This window comes from Varroa jacobsoni, unplaced genomic scaffold (genome assembly GCF_002532875.2).
Source record: "Varroa jacobsoni isolate VJ856 unplaced genomic scaffold, vjacob_1.0 scaffold_655, whole genome shotgun sequence".
Classification (NCBI taxonomy): Eukaryota; Metazoa; Arthropoda; class Arachnida; order Mesostigmata; family Varroidae; genus Varroa; species Varroa jacobsoni.
Window position 1 is genome coordinate 173,572 of NW_019213557.1, and position 15,128 is coordinate 188,699.

The following is a 15,128-nucleotide window of genomic DNA, read 5'->3' on the forward strand; positions in this document are numbered from 1 at the left end:
CGGGCATCTCTTAGTATATTCTGGCGAGGAGCAAGTCTGTGATTTCACTGTGTTCGCATGCGATAGAGCAGTTCATGGATAGTGAAAAAAGATATGAACCTACTCTATGACACCATAGATTGCAATACCTTTGCCGTACACTAAGCTTGTGAGAGACATTTCTCGATAAATATTCACCGGACACTGACACATTGCAATGCATACATCGATACATTTCTGAAATGAATAATTTAGCAATCATAAGTTTGAGTTCAGCGGGGCAGAGCTTGCAAGAATTCCACACCTTAAAAACCAAGTTTTGTGTGCAGGCTTGGTGATCGAAAAGCTTAATTTTAGCGCTTGCACAGTTGAAATAAGTATCGATATAACTGTGGCCACCATTTTTAGGCTCACCCAAGAGGATCTACATCAATACCGTTATCGACGCGTTCAAGCTATGAAAACAATTGGCCATCCATGCCGTGTAGAAATCTGTCGGCCGTTTTTTGATCACAGGGGAGGCGAGATGAACCTAACTCCATTCTACCTCCAACCTAACCATCAGAGCCACCTTTACATAAAAAAGCATGTCAGATATTACGCATTGGTGATCCATTTAGATACTAATATAACACATGGCGGAACGGTTATAGACACGTTTGGGAAGAGCTAGTCAGCAGTTTTCGCACAGGTTTTTACCTGTCCTCGATTTGATTTAATTTTTTTAACACTACTTCAGCTTCAGTTTTTCTTTTTCGGCGAGAACTGACCTTTGAACATATTTTTTCGGTATGGTGTAAAGAACCTGTTCTACTAGAAAGGATGGTTCGGGTAAGCCTTGCTGAACTTCTTTTTTTTCGGCAGACCCATAAAAGAGCAGAACAACCCATTCCTTTGTGTCCATTTTAGCGACAATTCCTGGTATTTAATTTTTACCTATTGCTTACTTATTGACCAGCAGATTTTGTATTCAATCTTGTATACGAATTTTTCGTTGAACCGCAACAAGCCCTGGGCGTAGAAATTTGTGCTACTGTCACCGAAATTCAGGGAATAATAGCAATATGGAAGTACGTCGCTCGACTCTCATCTGCATCAAAAATAGGTTATGTTTAATAGTCTCTATTTCGGCCTTTTGTTGGGAAAATACCCTACACCGGAGCTGTAAAATCATCTACTTTTTAAATTTCAGTAACATAGCAGCCTCCATTAGAAAAAAAATATATTTCTAGACTATAAAACAGGAGCTTATTTCTATATATATATATATATATATATATATATATTTTTTTTTTTTTTTTAATTTTAGTGTATGTTTAACTGATATTGATTGGACTAGAAGAGTATGATTCTTGCGTAATAGCCTTTATAAAAGTCGCTTGCCATACTGAAAGCCTCTCTAATAATTCTATATAAATGCTACAATAGCAGAGATGATCAATACGATTTTTATACTTTTGCACCTATTACTACCATTTGCTTTCACTTAGGTACCTCTAAACAAATATCAGGCAAAAGCATTTCGTTTTAGTCTCAAACTAGCGGTTCTTAAATTTTACTTTTAGGCGACAAAATGATTATCGTCGCTTTACGTTGCAATGTGACAAGCGCCTTATTTAGGGGGTTCTATCAATACCTCGAAAATCTATTTCGAGTTTTGAAACACCCTATATAAGTCTAAATATGGTAAATATTCACATCAAAGGCTTTCGATAATCGAAATTAGAAGATTAATTAAGGTTAAATATGACCTTACATGTGTCAGCGATCAAGAGACCGCTTTGATACAAGAAAGTAGTATTTCAAAAGCTATGGTATGATATAAGGAGTAATGAATGATGATTAACCTTGCATTTGGGGCTGCTAACAGGGTGACGTATTTTTTAGGGTAAATTACAGGTAACACTCCAAACCGTTGGCGATGTAAACGATGATTTTTCAATGGTTTGGTAAATCCAGGAAATATCTGCATCCAAGGACTCTCATTTAAAGCCAGCTCTAAGATTTTACGAAGTAAATTAACTAAAATGTTACTATGCATTAACTTCTTATAGGAATGGGCTACCAATGCGGGAATCTATTAGATGGATAAAATATTTACCAAAGAAAGCAAAGTGCGTTCACACTATTCGCCACGAACTTTAATGTTAATTACTATAAGAATATGTCCATTGATCTATTGCGTTTTCCTTACAGGTTCTGAGTAACTCTCGCGAAGTCGTCCGCCGTGCAAGAAGAATATCATTGTCGAAGCTGCTTGGAAATCTTTGACCTATTATTTACAGCATATTTTGTTAAATTTTTTTTCATTTCGACCCTACCACCCGTTGCTAGAAAATTTAAATGATTTTGCTCTTTTTTTCTTAACCTTTTTCCGCTTGCCTAATATTCCTGCATGAATTGAGCGTCGATATAAACAAAAGACGCTTTTTTTTGTTCTTTTCGCAACTTTTCAATCCGGGCAACCTCGGAATCAGTTTCCAACAAAGAAATATTGCGCATGTTCACAAATTGCAATCATTTTTAGCATCATAAAATAAGTTACTTTTTCGGCTATTTTATGTCCTGTTCTGTGTCTGCTGACTCGCTTAATTCATCCAACTGGGCAGCTCTACTCAACTGGTTGAAAGCTGTACCTTCGCCACCTGCGCGAACATCGACCCCTGCTGCTGTATCTTCTTCAGCAAGAGCGAGCAGTCCGGCAGGGGGTGGATGCACTAGTTCTGGCCAAGCGGCACCAGCGAAATCTGTCGGATCAAGTGGAATTTTACTTGTTTCATCCCCACTGGCGACATCTACGAACTCTGCATCGTCGCTAACGAACCCGACGAATGCCGGCGTGATGGCCGCGGCCGATTGTCTGACTTCGCTGTGTATCAACCATTCGAGCAGCAATTCCGGAGGACAGCAGACAGGAGTAGGCAGCGGCCCAGGTATCGCGGCAGGAGATTCCGATGAAGACACTCCAGCGATTCTTGGCGATGAACGCCGCAAAGACCTAGCCAAGAGTTTCCAGAGGGACGTTAGTGGAAAGTTTAACTGTGCCTTCTGCCCGTACTCGACGGAACATCACGGCAGTATGAAAAACCATCAGATGACACACACTGGTAAGCTATTAGCTAACTAAGTAGCTTTTTACTGCTCATTATTGACAGAATAGGATATTGTGTGCATTACTAAGTACTGGGCTAACCAAAGTCTTTATTCTTGTTCTTTTTCGAAAACTGAATTTCGTGTTCAGTGAATAATGCTCTGAACAAGCCGATATTTCGGAAAACGGCTGAACCTGTCTGAGCCGACTTTGTCCAATTGAATGAGATCTTAAGAACAATAAAATAAATAAATAACCTTAACCAACAACCTCTTCTTGTTGGTACATGCGTTTTGTATGTCTTTTTGTTAGCAGAGCTGAGCGAGCTGTGCATATGATAGCAAGGTAGTTCCAATATAAGTAATGTGGCTTTAAACAGGTATTGCCAGACAGTTAGATTGGGCGTACAGTACTGTGGGTCGAAGTTTTTTTTTTGGAAGCATAGTAAGTGCGTCGCTGAAGAGAAGTAAACTTTTACAGCAACACTATCCTAATGTAATAACTGCTCTAATAATTCGTCAATGTTAGGTGAAAAACCCTATGAGTGCGGTACTTGCGGGAAAAAGTTCATCCAGAAAGGAAACTGGCGACGCCACGAACTTCGTGTCCACTCTGCGCAGACTGCCCCGAAAGGGTTCACATGCCCTCAGTGTTCCAAAGCTTTTCCCGAACTTCACCTCATGACAGCTCATCACATCACAGCTCATCTGTCACCGCACGGGCTTCTTGCCAACGGCGCTGCCAATGCCGCAGCGCAGCACTTTAAAAAGGACATATGTAAGTGCAACCCTTAGTAAAGTGTGTGTGTGTGTGTCTACATATATCGTATACTAACTGTTATAAGTTATTTAAAATTGTTTCACATATGCCCATGCGCCACATAATAAAGTTGCACTTAATCAAATTACGCGTACGATCTTATGGGTTACAGTTTCCTAATCTAGTCGTTCTTATCTAATCACAGTGTCTATTTTGGATGCTACGTTGAGCGGTGTTAAACGCAAGGATAAGACGTGTGAGGTTTGCCTCAAACAGTTTGCCTCGCGGCATGACATGGAGCGACACATGCGAGTTCACACCCGTGAGCGGCCGTTCATTTGTCCTTTGTGCACTACTGGCTTCACACAGAAATCCTCCTTGAAGTCGCATCTCTACTCCGTGCACAATCTTTCTACACCAGGTAATATGTAGGCCGGCAAGAGAGAGAACAACTACCAGTTGTCGAGATATCTGCAGCTCTCAGTGGCAACGCCTCATGATCGAAAGATAATCGTGATGCACGAAAACAAAAAAAGTTACTAACAGGTTATAATTTTGTGACGTTTGGCTTATCCGTCTCTGAATCTACATCACTAAAACGAACCAAACTTGTGCAAAGTAGCATATCGTGTACTCTGATCTGAGAGCTAAACTGTATCGTTCAAGAGAAACCCTGGGGAAAAAATACTATGGCAAGCAAAGGGGAAGTTGTAAAGTTCGCGGCAATTTATCTTGAAGCCAGCACTTGGCCGAAAAATATACACAACGAACTAAACCAGCGGCTGCTATCGATCACTACAGCGCCCGTAGGCCAATCGTAAACAGACCAACCGCGTTTAGACAGAGATCACTGATTGTCATCATCATAATAGCTTAGGACTGACGCAACTTGAAGGGTAATGTCGATTTTGTAGAAAATAACCGCATACACACAAGGAACACATAAGCATGTTCGTACAGATTACTATTACAATCATGCACATAATGCAATCTAGTGACAATTATAGGAAGAAAGTGGTTTTTAGAAACTAAGACAAATTTGAGATGCGATAACATGAGTCGAGTACAATAGGGGCAGGAGTAGCGAACGATCAGCTAGTTCTGCCCCTTCCAAAACTGATGCATTTATGATAAGGCCAATGCTATAGAATTGTCTGCCGACCGCAGTGTGGCCATGGTGTAACGAATGGTTCTCCCTAATGCAGAGAACTAAAGCAATATGTCTATATACATATAATATATATATATATATATACAATACATGAATGTAGATTTCAAACACGAGTGCCATTACTGGGAGGGCCTTTCTCCTACCAACATACATTCATAACTATATATTATAAGTGTAAGAAAACTGTTAGGACCGGGCATAATTTACAATTGTTAGTCGTAGACAATGTGCGCACGCACATGTACACGTTTAGGAAGAGATGTTGTAGTCATTTCAGAGGAGAAGGTAAGCGACAAAGTGAATAGCCAGTTTCGATCGAACGCAATTTCGATGCAGTAGATGAGCTACTTGTGAAGAACAGAGGACACTTCTTTACTATGGCGATGTACTTATTCACCTCTACCCGCGATGCCTCTGAGATACATACACGCATACACATCTAAATAGAGACAATGCAATAGCCTAATGCATGCTGGCCGACAACGAGAACTAGAACAAGTGGAAATCGTTTTGCGGAAGTTGAGGGAGAACGTGCGAGCAAAAATTCATTTTTTAAGAGTGTCATGCATGAGTTTTATAGTATTGCTATACCTATTACTACAGAGATTGTCCACGAGGTTTACTGATTGTGTAAGAACGGAGACACGGCTAAAAGAGGTATGGTTGAAAGATGCGCGAGCGAGAACCACATGAATGGAAGTCGTTATATATGAATTAATAATGATGATAGCAACAGATGTCTAAGCGTTTTGGCTAGAAACTTGGAGAAGCCACTTGTTGAAGAGACCAGTTTGATGTAGATTATAATGAGGCCTAGTCTACGTGTCTGTATGTGTACTAGATCCGGCTGCACGCGACACGTAACACTAATGTACAATAAATTAGCTTACCAATGATAAGAATAGTAGTTAGAAAATCATATGCAAACAAGATGGATAGCAATGTATTCTATGTATTAGAACGTCACATCCATGTAAATAGTGGAATGTTATAGTGAAAATTAGATTTGGGAGGCAAAAGCAGCTGTTAGGAGCACGAAGTGCTTGATGATATTATTTAATGGTACATAGAGCCAGAATGACGCACGATATGCATCAAAACATGCATCGTTCGTTCACGAAGGATGACAAGCAAGATAGAAAAAGTAGCACAAACCTAAGCAAATAATGCCCCCAACTAAACCATTGGCTCCGCGCCAGGGCAATATACGACCAAGATATCCTCGTTATATTATAAAACCGCAGAAGAAACGAAAATGTTTAGAAAGTGATCGCTTGGCCATTGAATACAGTTTCATGTGATGATTACACGTTAATGCACGTTTGTTCACGTGCATACTATAAGCGTTGTTGGTAACTCGACGGTTATTTCGCATTTGTATGTTAAGTATAAAATAGATGGACGTGGCCGTTGGTGACACGTTGGGAGCAATGGGTTTAAGATAATTGGCAATACCAAACGTCAACGTTCCACAGCATTATACTTTTCCTTGATTGAAATCGAACCTATGTGATAGTGAACCACAGATCTCAAAAGAATGTACTGCAAGCAACGTATGTAATCATATCGTGTGTGGCTCAAGAGTGACGACTAATACGCCAAAGGAAAATAGAGGTTTTTTTCAACAAACTGAGACCAATCGGTGCAATTTGAATATTCTCTCTTGTGTTATTAAACCCTGCGAATTTATGGGTATAACCGAAACACAGTTAGGATATTTTACATTAATTTCGTACAGGCGTTACAGTAATGCTTCTCTTGTGACACAGTATAACTCCACCATAGACTACTACGAAGCTAAGTCGCCGGATTTCCTAGCTAGGTCCTTGCCACTCGCGTTGGCACGTTTACAAGGTGCCAAATAAACCGCTAAATTAGCTGCACCGATCAACCGGCTAAACCTTATTCAGCACTGTCCGACACTGCGTACAAGGAGACCCCGAACCTTCTTGCATCTTGAAATTCCAGCGAAAGCAATTATTTTTAACTTCTGTTCGGTGATAAAGTCCTAGATAGGCTTCTCAATGTATTCGTTCCGACATGCAATGATTGATAATTAAATAGAGAATGAAGTACGAACAATCTCTCAAACCTAATATGCATGTTCAGCTGCATTCAAAAATCTGTTATACAATGTTTCGGCTACTATAGTGGCAAAATATAGGTGAAAGATCTATGTTTATTTTATCCAGCATTTACTATTAAGATAACAATATACTGTTCCGAAGCCTACCGATTTGGGATCGTGGCTTCGTTAGTCGGGCATATTTCTATAACAAATGTTATTGTCAAAAGTACAAAAGCTAGTTGGAAAAGCGGCAACCAACTTTCCATATTCTTCCAATAATAATGAAAATTGCTATATACTATATCGCTAACAACCGTTACCTTCGATCTAAACGAGATCATCGAGCGGGCGACTCGATCCTTATTTAAAATTCAATATTTGCTATAATATACATAATCGTTAGAACATGATCTTTACCAATAACGAACTAAAATAATATAAATGCCACCAGCCATATAAAACGAAGACCCTTCTATAATCTACATTGTAAAGAAAAAGTTCCTGCGTAACCGAGGACAAAGTGAGCTTTTAGTGAATATCTTATCTTTACTGCACCCTGTCTGTAAAAAAATCCGGTTATATACTTTTGATTGTTTGGTCAGCTGTCTGCGAAGTTTTCATCACAATTCACGTCAGCTTTTCAGCCACCCTGTACCCCGCATTTACTAATGTTTTTGCGAGTAGTGACATATATATATATCACAAATGAGTAACAAATCAATTTAAATTTATCACACGAGCGGTTATCCTGTTGATTGGGTTAGTTAGCAGTTTATTTAATGTTAACACCGCGTATTATGTTGTCGTTCATTACACAGATCGATGCCAACAGCAGCACCACTTCTGTTGTTATATATATATATATATATATATATATATATATATATATATATATATATATATATATAGGGTTATTTACTGTTAGGGTAGATCGTATTCTTTTCCTAGATTGCTATATAGACATGGCTAGTCGAAAACGATGGGAATATGTATAAATATACACATACAGAGAAACCCAATATAGATACATATACACACAGCCACATCGTAGAACAGCAGTGCACATACTAGTAAATTTAAGAAACTATTAATGACTTAGGAATAAAGTACTAGCAGTAATTATAATGGCGATCAGACTGACTAAGTAGGGAAGAATCATGAAGCTACATTTAGTAGTGCAATTAAACAACGACGCCATTGTAAGAGAACGCCACACAAATGTAGAGAAATCAATTTAGAAGACAATATAATAGCATGTTGATAAATTCACTTGCGGTATAGTAAACAGGGATGCAATTGTCATAGATACTAACAAACACAGCATATAGATTTTTAGACTCAGCCACTACTCCCGACCACCCATCCCTCAAAATGCGTTATTACTGTGGGTGATTGTATCTATAAATTGTGTACAAGATTCGAGCTTGGAATAATGCGTGAGTGGGGGTTTGCCATTGTATGCTAGTTCGATATGCATGTGAAACAAGAACTGTTTGTAATGGTCTTTCTACACAAAGAGTGTGGAACTCCCTACCCAGAAAAATCGGGTTTCTAGATAAGTGCCATACTTAGCAAAGAGCGCACTCACCCAGGAAGCTCAGTTTGACTGTTGGAAAGAACGTGTTACTTCACAGTACATATGTATATTTAACCAGAATCGAATCACGCCCGATATGGCGTCTTCGCTGTATCACTACATAACGAATTGTTGAATATCAAAAAAAAAAGCTGTAACAAGACACATCAGTAAACGTAAAAACGTTTAAAACTTTTCCCATGAGACAAACTTGCTAACATGCTATTATTATTATTTCTGTCATAATTAAGAGTGGCGGTTTAATCGAATGTAATACAAAGCCATTTGACACGAATCGAAAGCTACGTAATGCAATCGTCCTTCACATAGGCGATAGAGTCTCCCCAGTTTTATATCGTCAGCGCCACCAATATTAAAGGAGGCAGGAAACTAAATGAAAGAATGGCGTGAAGGCTAATTGTACCAGTTGCCAAGGGGTTTGCTATGTTACAAACATTCAAATTCTGAAGACCTAGTTGTAAAAGAAAGCACGATTTATATATGCATAACCGGTCATCGAATCTTGCAGCAGCAGCAGCAACATTCGAGAAGAGGCAGTTGACGCTAAGGACTTTACGAAGGGAATATAAACACGTCTACTTTGAAGGTCGCTGTATTAAGAGATCATGGTTTTCGCCTTCGGAAACTGCGCCTTTGTCAACTTAGAAAATACTATATTATGGTTCTTAAGGGTAATAGCTGATCTTGAGCTAATCAGTTGATTGAAAACCGATTTTTGTTCTCACTACAGAACTTTATCTTCTTGGAGAACACTAACTGAACCGCAGTATCTCAGTGTAAGGCTCGAATATAATGTTTTGTCAAACAGCAGCTATGCAGAATCAATTCATATTTACAATGCTTATTATAAATGTATCATAATGATATTTAAGCTTAACGTCTACATCGATTCCTTTAACCTGAGATTTTTGTTCACACTGGTATCTCTGACAAGAAACAAGCATACGTTTATGAAGCAGTCCAATGTTGGTGAAGCTTTTTGCTTTTTCATGAAAAGGTAGACTAGGTACATTTTGAAAAGTAAGAAACATCAAAACACGATGGATTGAGACCGTAGCCCTTTGAAATTAACACATATGAATAAGAACCAAAGTGCAAACTGACGGCGGGTTGTAATTTAGATATTATACAATACTGTAAATTATAAAAATTATGTTTTTCCAAATTCTTTATTCGTGCAAGAACCCTATTTCCATTTAGCAAGTGTCTACTAAGCGCTGACTTTTTCAGATGCCAAAAGGTTACTGAACTCACATGCACACAGTGTGGCAACATATATACACAGCAATACAAGGTTTCCATAGCATTTAGTCACTTGGTAGCTGAATGCAGTTAATGCAATGTTAAGCCATCTGGTTTCTGGGGGAAGACGAACTGTTAAGAAGTTCTGACCAGCAATATATTAGATATATATACGTAGAGCACGTTAGCTAATTATTACTGGGCTTTTATAAGCGAACCCGGCGGGCTTTGAACTTGAAGAACTTTTAAACTGCGCACCACTCGCAAACAAGACTTGGCTGGCAAATACTCCAATCTTCTAAAAATTTGTGGGTAAAAACCAGTTGAGTCTATCATTAATTCATTATATAATTAATAGATAGAATTATAATTAAATCAAGAAATTAGTTTAAAAGTTTCGAGAACGAAGACTGGAGTATTGAAGACCAGTGAAAAGGTAACCAGACGTTCGCATCCGAAGGACGAGAATGCATTGGCGTTATTAAAGAGGTTTTCCACGAAAGCAGAGTTTGAGGTCTAAGGGCTCTGTCGGCCAAAACTAGAATTTCATATGTAACATCTCATAGAATTATATTCCAAATACATAAGTGTTTTTAAATTTTAAGAGTGTTTTGACTCCAGGCCTAATGGCGATGCGTCTGGTATGTCCCACGAACGATTTGCGATATAACACTATTCTCTACCGCCGGCTCGAGAGGGGTCATACGAGAAAATGGTGTTGTATAAAGAGAAAGTGGGTCTGGTGGCAGTGCCGAGACACTCATTCATAAGATAGTAGTATTTGTAATGGACATCAGAGACATCTACTACCAGAGGATATTTACCGAAAATGAAACAGGGACTAAAGCTTGCCCTAAGAAACTAATGGACCATTGAACCGCATTGATTATTTGGTGACAACGTCAAGCTTCAATTACTGAATTAGGCGAAAAGATATTCAACATTGGCTTCAGCCCGCTTATTCGCCTGATCTAAGGCTGGGTGATTATTACAAAAGAGCAACTAGAAGCCAAGCATATCTCACTACAGATTTACTACCAGAGGGTGTAAATAAAGAGAATTACATACGGGACTCCGAATGGTAGGTATATGCCTGTCCAGGAGCTTCCAGAGCAGTGAAATAAGGGGGTAAAAAATGAAAGAGAATAGCCCTAATTCGTACTAAAAGACCATCATTCTAACCCAATCAGTTAAAAAGCTATTCAGTTTTAAAGTTCGCTAGATTCGCTTATAACAGCCTGATAAATGTTTACAGCGGTAAGATGCGTGAATAGCTGAGAGGAAAATAACTGTAGGAAAGCGATGTACAACAGCAGAGCATGATGCCACTAGAAGTTATATAAACATTTTCCGCAATAAAAACACGAGTCCCACATAATGTGTCAGTTTAGTTACTACTGTATTTAGGCTAGCGCCCGCCGTCATCAAAAATGCAACCTGTGGAAGAGTGGAGATGTACATGTGTTTTAGATCAAACGGTAGCAGAAACAACAATTGCTGCAGCCGAAATGAGAGTATGGTAAAGTTGAATGTAGAAAGGACACAGGGACTTGCAATACAAAGAATAGTAATAATAATAACTAATATTATTATTACTAGTGTTACTATTATATAATAGATACAAAGGTACTATACACCAACGGACACGATACACAAAGGCAAACACCTACAAAAACATATATATACCTGCAACGACAATATACGCGGAATATATCCATACCGATGGCAAGCAGTGTATGCATTTGGTAGATACATAAATATTGAACCTTCTATATATGAAAATCAGTGGGCGAAAAACAATGGATGACAACGCTGAAACAATATTAATGATGATGACGATAACAAAATGAACGAAGCATTTGTCATGTAAATAAATGTGTTGGTAGTTGTCTACAATAAATAAGCAATACATACTTATTTAGATAGATGAATACTGTGTATTCTACACAGAGGTACTATATCTGCATTAGGATTATTATTATTCTAGAAATACTAATTTACATTCAAATACAAAATAATATTTTTTCCTGCATAATACATTGGCTATGATTCCGCTGCATGACAGTCACATTCGACCGCATTCAATGTATTAATATATCTTGTCAGACTTCTATCAAAATAACGTGCTTCGCTAACATCGGAGTTATAGAAACACATTATGAATATCAGCTTCTTGGGAGCTGTTTGTGGGTAGGCTCCAAATAGCCTACACATCTGTGCACAAACGCAGTTAGCCGCCGAGGACTCTTTCCGTGCAAATTCAAAGAATATAGGCAGCTAATTGGGACCATGTACTTCAGAAACATTACTAGTATTGCAAAATATGTATCTGAATTTCTCTACCAGCACTTTTTAAACAAGTTGGCTTTATTCAATAGATCATGAAAGCAGGAAAGCTTTAATAGGAGTGCTATGTGTGGAGTACCCTACCGAGGATTCCATCACAGCGCGCGTGTTCGAGAATCTTGCTGTAAACCGAGAGGCGAAATTGTCTATGGAGCCTGCACTGCGAAGATCGTATAATGATCTTTTACCTAGCAATACCCGATATAATACCACAGTGTCATAGTGTTATATCGGCGAGCAGTTAAGCAAGCATTTAAACAGCAACCAAAATTTTTGACGGTAAGTGATCTATAATTCACGCGAATAAACTGCTTTTAATTTAGATAGTAAAATAAGAGCAGGCCGGACACCACTGTCTTTGACACCTCGTATATTTACCTCAACTCGTGTTTCATCTGTATAAACGAGTACAAACTAATAATGTAATAAAAATACGCTTGTAATTCGAAATAAGGCATTAAATATCTATGACTCTAATAAAGTTGTTTATTTCCGATCAACCATTACCATGACAAAAACACTTAGTGGTGGCAAACGCCACAAATTTGTACAAGATGGCCAAACCGCTTATATCTCAAAGATGAATATGTGTTACATTTACGGCGGCTCGACACGCCAGTTAGCACATAATGTACCGAAAATTCTTTACCAATTACATGATGTAGTGACAGAATGACATACGTTATGCGTAAAAGCTAAATACGGCCATTAATGATTACAGCTATTTTTACAAGCGCTTGGCTTTGCGAGGCCGAGGTGGCCGCTCCGAGGCTGGTGTGCGATCAGTGATCGACACAATGTTGATACCCGTCATCTCGAGACCTTTGATCGAAGCGTGACGTCCCGGACCAAGTCCCTTAATAATAACACGCACGTCGTTTAACGAAAATGACAGTGCCTTATTAGCCAACGCGGCCGCGGCGGCTTGCGCAGCAACTGTCGTCCCTGATGCAAAAACAAAAATCAATTTAAGAAAAAAAAGAGTTAGATAGCAGGATCTGTACCCGAGGCGACTATCTTTGACTTCTATGCAAGAGAGGACAGAATACACAACGGCAATGATTGCAGGTACTATAAATTAAAGTCAGAAGATAATTGCAACGATCGTGAACACATGCTATGTAGAGCTATCTATAAAGAGTACGACTTTTGTGTGAGCTTAACCGGTTGGGCAAGCCATAGAACACAAACCTAAACATAAGTACTTACTCAAAACACATTTACCGCTAGAACATCGTTATGGAATTGAAGATGATCTATGACTGAAAATTTCTATTTAATTCTGTATGAGCCCAATGTTAAGTAACCGCATGGTCACATGTTGAAGTTGATAGGTGACCTTTATAAAGGCAAGAACTTATAGCTTATGACTTAAAACAAACCTTTTCGAGCATTTTTGTATCCCTCGGTTCCACCTGAACGAATATAAATGTGCTTTCCTTTAGAGTCCGTTAGTGCACATATTGTGTTGTTCAGGGAGCATTTTATGTGGACTATGGGCAGGTCAGGGAAAAGAACCCCATTTATCCGTAGATCTGTGAATGTTGACTCAGTAGGGAAGCTGTAGGAGCAAGAAAGCAACCAAGTAAGTGTAAGCCGCCAAATGCAAACAGTATGACTGCACAAAGAGTCCGTTGGTACATAGAAAAAAACTATTCTTAGATTTCGATTCTAACAGAATTGAAAGCCACCCATAACTAATTTGGATTCATCTTTATAGGGATATAAGTATCGCATATTGTAACGTTCTTGTGCAGGTATAATCAAAGTACTATTTAGTAGTTTTTTTTTGTAGTAAATCTCCAGTGATCTGCTACCTTCTTTGGCCGATTCTTCCAAGTAAGTTCTTTCTATTCAACGCCATGGGAAGCACCAGGAAGACAGCATCCGCTGTCTCGCTAATAACATATCTGCCTAAATGAACGGATGCTTCATTTACCAGTGGCGACGGTAACGCATACGACGATAAAAAATAGCAGCGACTTGAGGACGGTGGGTCGTAGTTCGTTTAAACTACGCTCCACCGCCCATGTATATAACATGTCAATCGTTCCTCGTATTGATTAGATGCTACTATCTACCAAGCGTTCGCTGCGTATTTACTTGGAGAAACCAGAAGCTTCCTAATTCTATTTTTATTTGGCGAATTTTGCAACTGTGGTATTCTGCATCGGCCTGCGCTTCGACGACTATTTTGAACTTGTTGAAAAAGTGTTTACTATTCGTTTCTAATTAGATTAACACGAGCGCAATTACCTTTTTTTACAAAAAAAAAATATCACAGAATGGCATTTTAGTATGCAGAACAAAGATATGCCGTGAGTTTTCAACTCGGAATCAGGATATTTCGCTTTGCGGTATTCAGCAAAGAATAAAATTATCTCTTAAGCATACACTTAGATGAAAAAGAACTGCAGATATAGAAAGATACATTGTTGATAGTACACGCCATTCAACGCGTGTTTCGTTCACCTTGCATCTCTGTTTTTTCCACACATTTCCACACTTCCAACACCCTCGACACCCTCGTCTTTTCTCGGCATCGATTTTAACCACGATCGATGGTCATATTCTTTCCACTTTTGGAATATAGTGCCCCGGGTAAACGACCGAATATTTGGCGAAGCATTTTTTATTCGAAAACCCGACAAAACTCTTGAAATCCACATCGCGCACCTCTCTTCTTTGTGGTACTTGTATGTCAATATGAGTGATACATGTGGTGCCCTGTGGTGCTTTTGTAGTAGTCGCTGAACAATATTTACTAAACAACTTTAAGAGCGCTATGGATTTTTTTCTAAACAAACAATAAATCTCTAATTTTATTGTATAGATTCGATAAATAAATTGACATGTACAGTAGCTTAGTCTTTAC

General features: G+C 38.7%; 3 protein-coding genes across 3 annotated transcripts; 1 reads left to right on the forward strand and 2 right to left on the reverse strand.

The window, feature by feature from the left end:
• Window positions 1-1,799: 1,799 nt before the first annotated feature.
• LOC147753211 (uncharacterized) lies at window positions 1,800-3,712 on the reverse strand. The gene is made up of 2 exons (XM_086969076.1): window positions 3,628-3,712; window positions 1,800-2,977 (listed from the first exon to the last, which is right to left on the reverse strand). The coding sequence occupies exons 1-2, from the start codon at window positions 3,639-3,641 to the stop codon at window positions 2,533-2,535; spliced, it is 459 nt and encodes a 152-aa protein (XP_086825202.1). The 5' UTR covers window positions 3,642-3,712; the 3' UTR covers window positions 1,800-2,532.
• On the forward strand, window positions 2,986-4,261 carry LOC111262351 (zinc finger X-chromosomal protein). The gene is made up of 3 exons (XM_022836545.2): window positions 2,986-3,086; window positions 3,599-3,847; window positions 4,035-4,261. The coding sequence occupies exons 1-3, from the start codon at window positions 3,059-3,061 to the stop codon at window positions 4,259-4,261; spliced, it is 504 nt and encodes a 167-aa protein (XP_022692280.2). The 5' UTR covers window positions 2,986-3,058.
• Window positions 4,262-12,696: 8,435 nt separating this feature from the next.
• On the reverse strand, window positions 12,697-14,958 carry mRpS11 (mitochondrial ribosomal protein S11). Its single transcript, XM_022836542.2, has 3 exons — window positions 14,726-14,958; window positions 13,636-13,814; window positions 12,697-13,198 (listed from the first exon to the last, which is right to left on the reverse strand). Exons 1-3 carry the CDS (start codon window positions 14,920-14,922, stop codon window positions 12,981-12,983), a joined length of 594 nt encoding a protein of 197 aa, XP_022692277.1. The 5' UTR covers window positions 14,923-14,958; the 3' UTR covers window positions 12,697-12,980.
• Window positions 14,959-15,128: the final 170 nt, after the last annotated feature.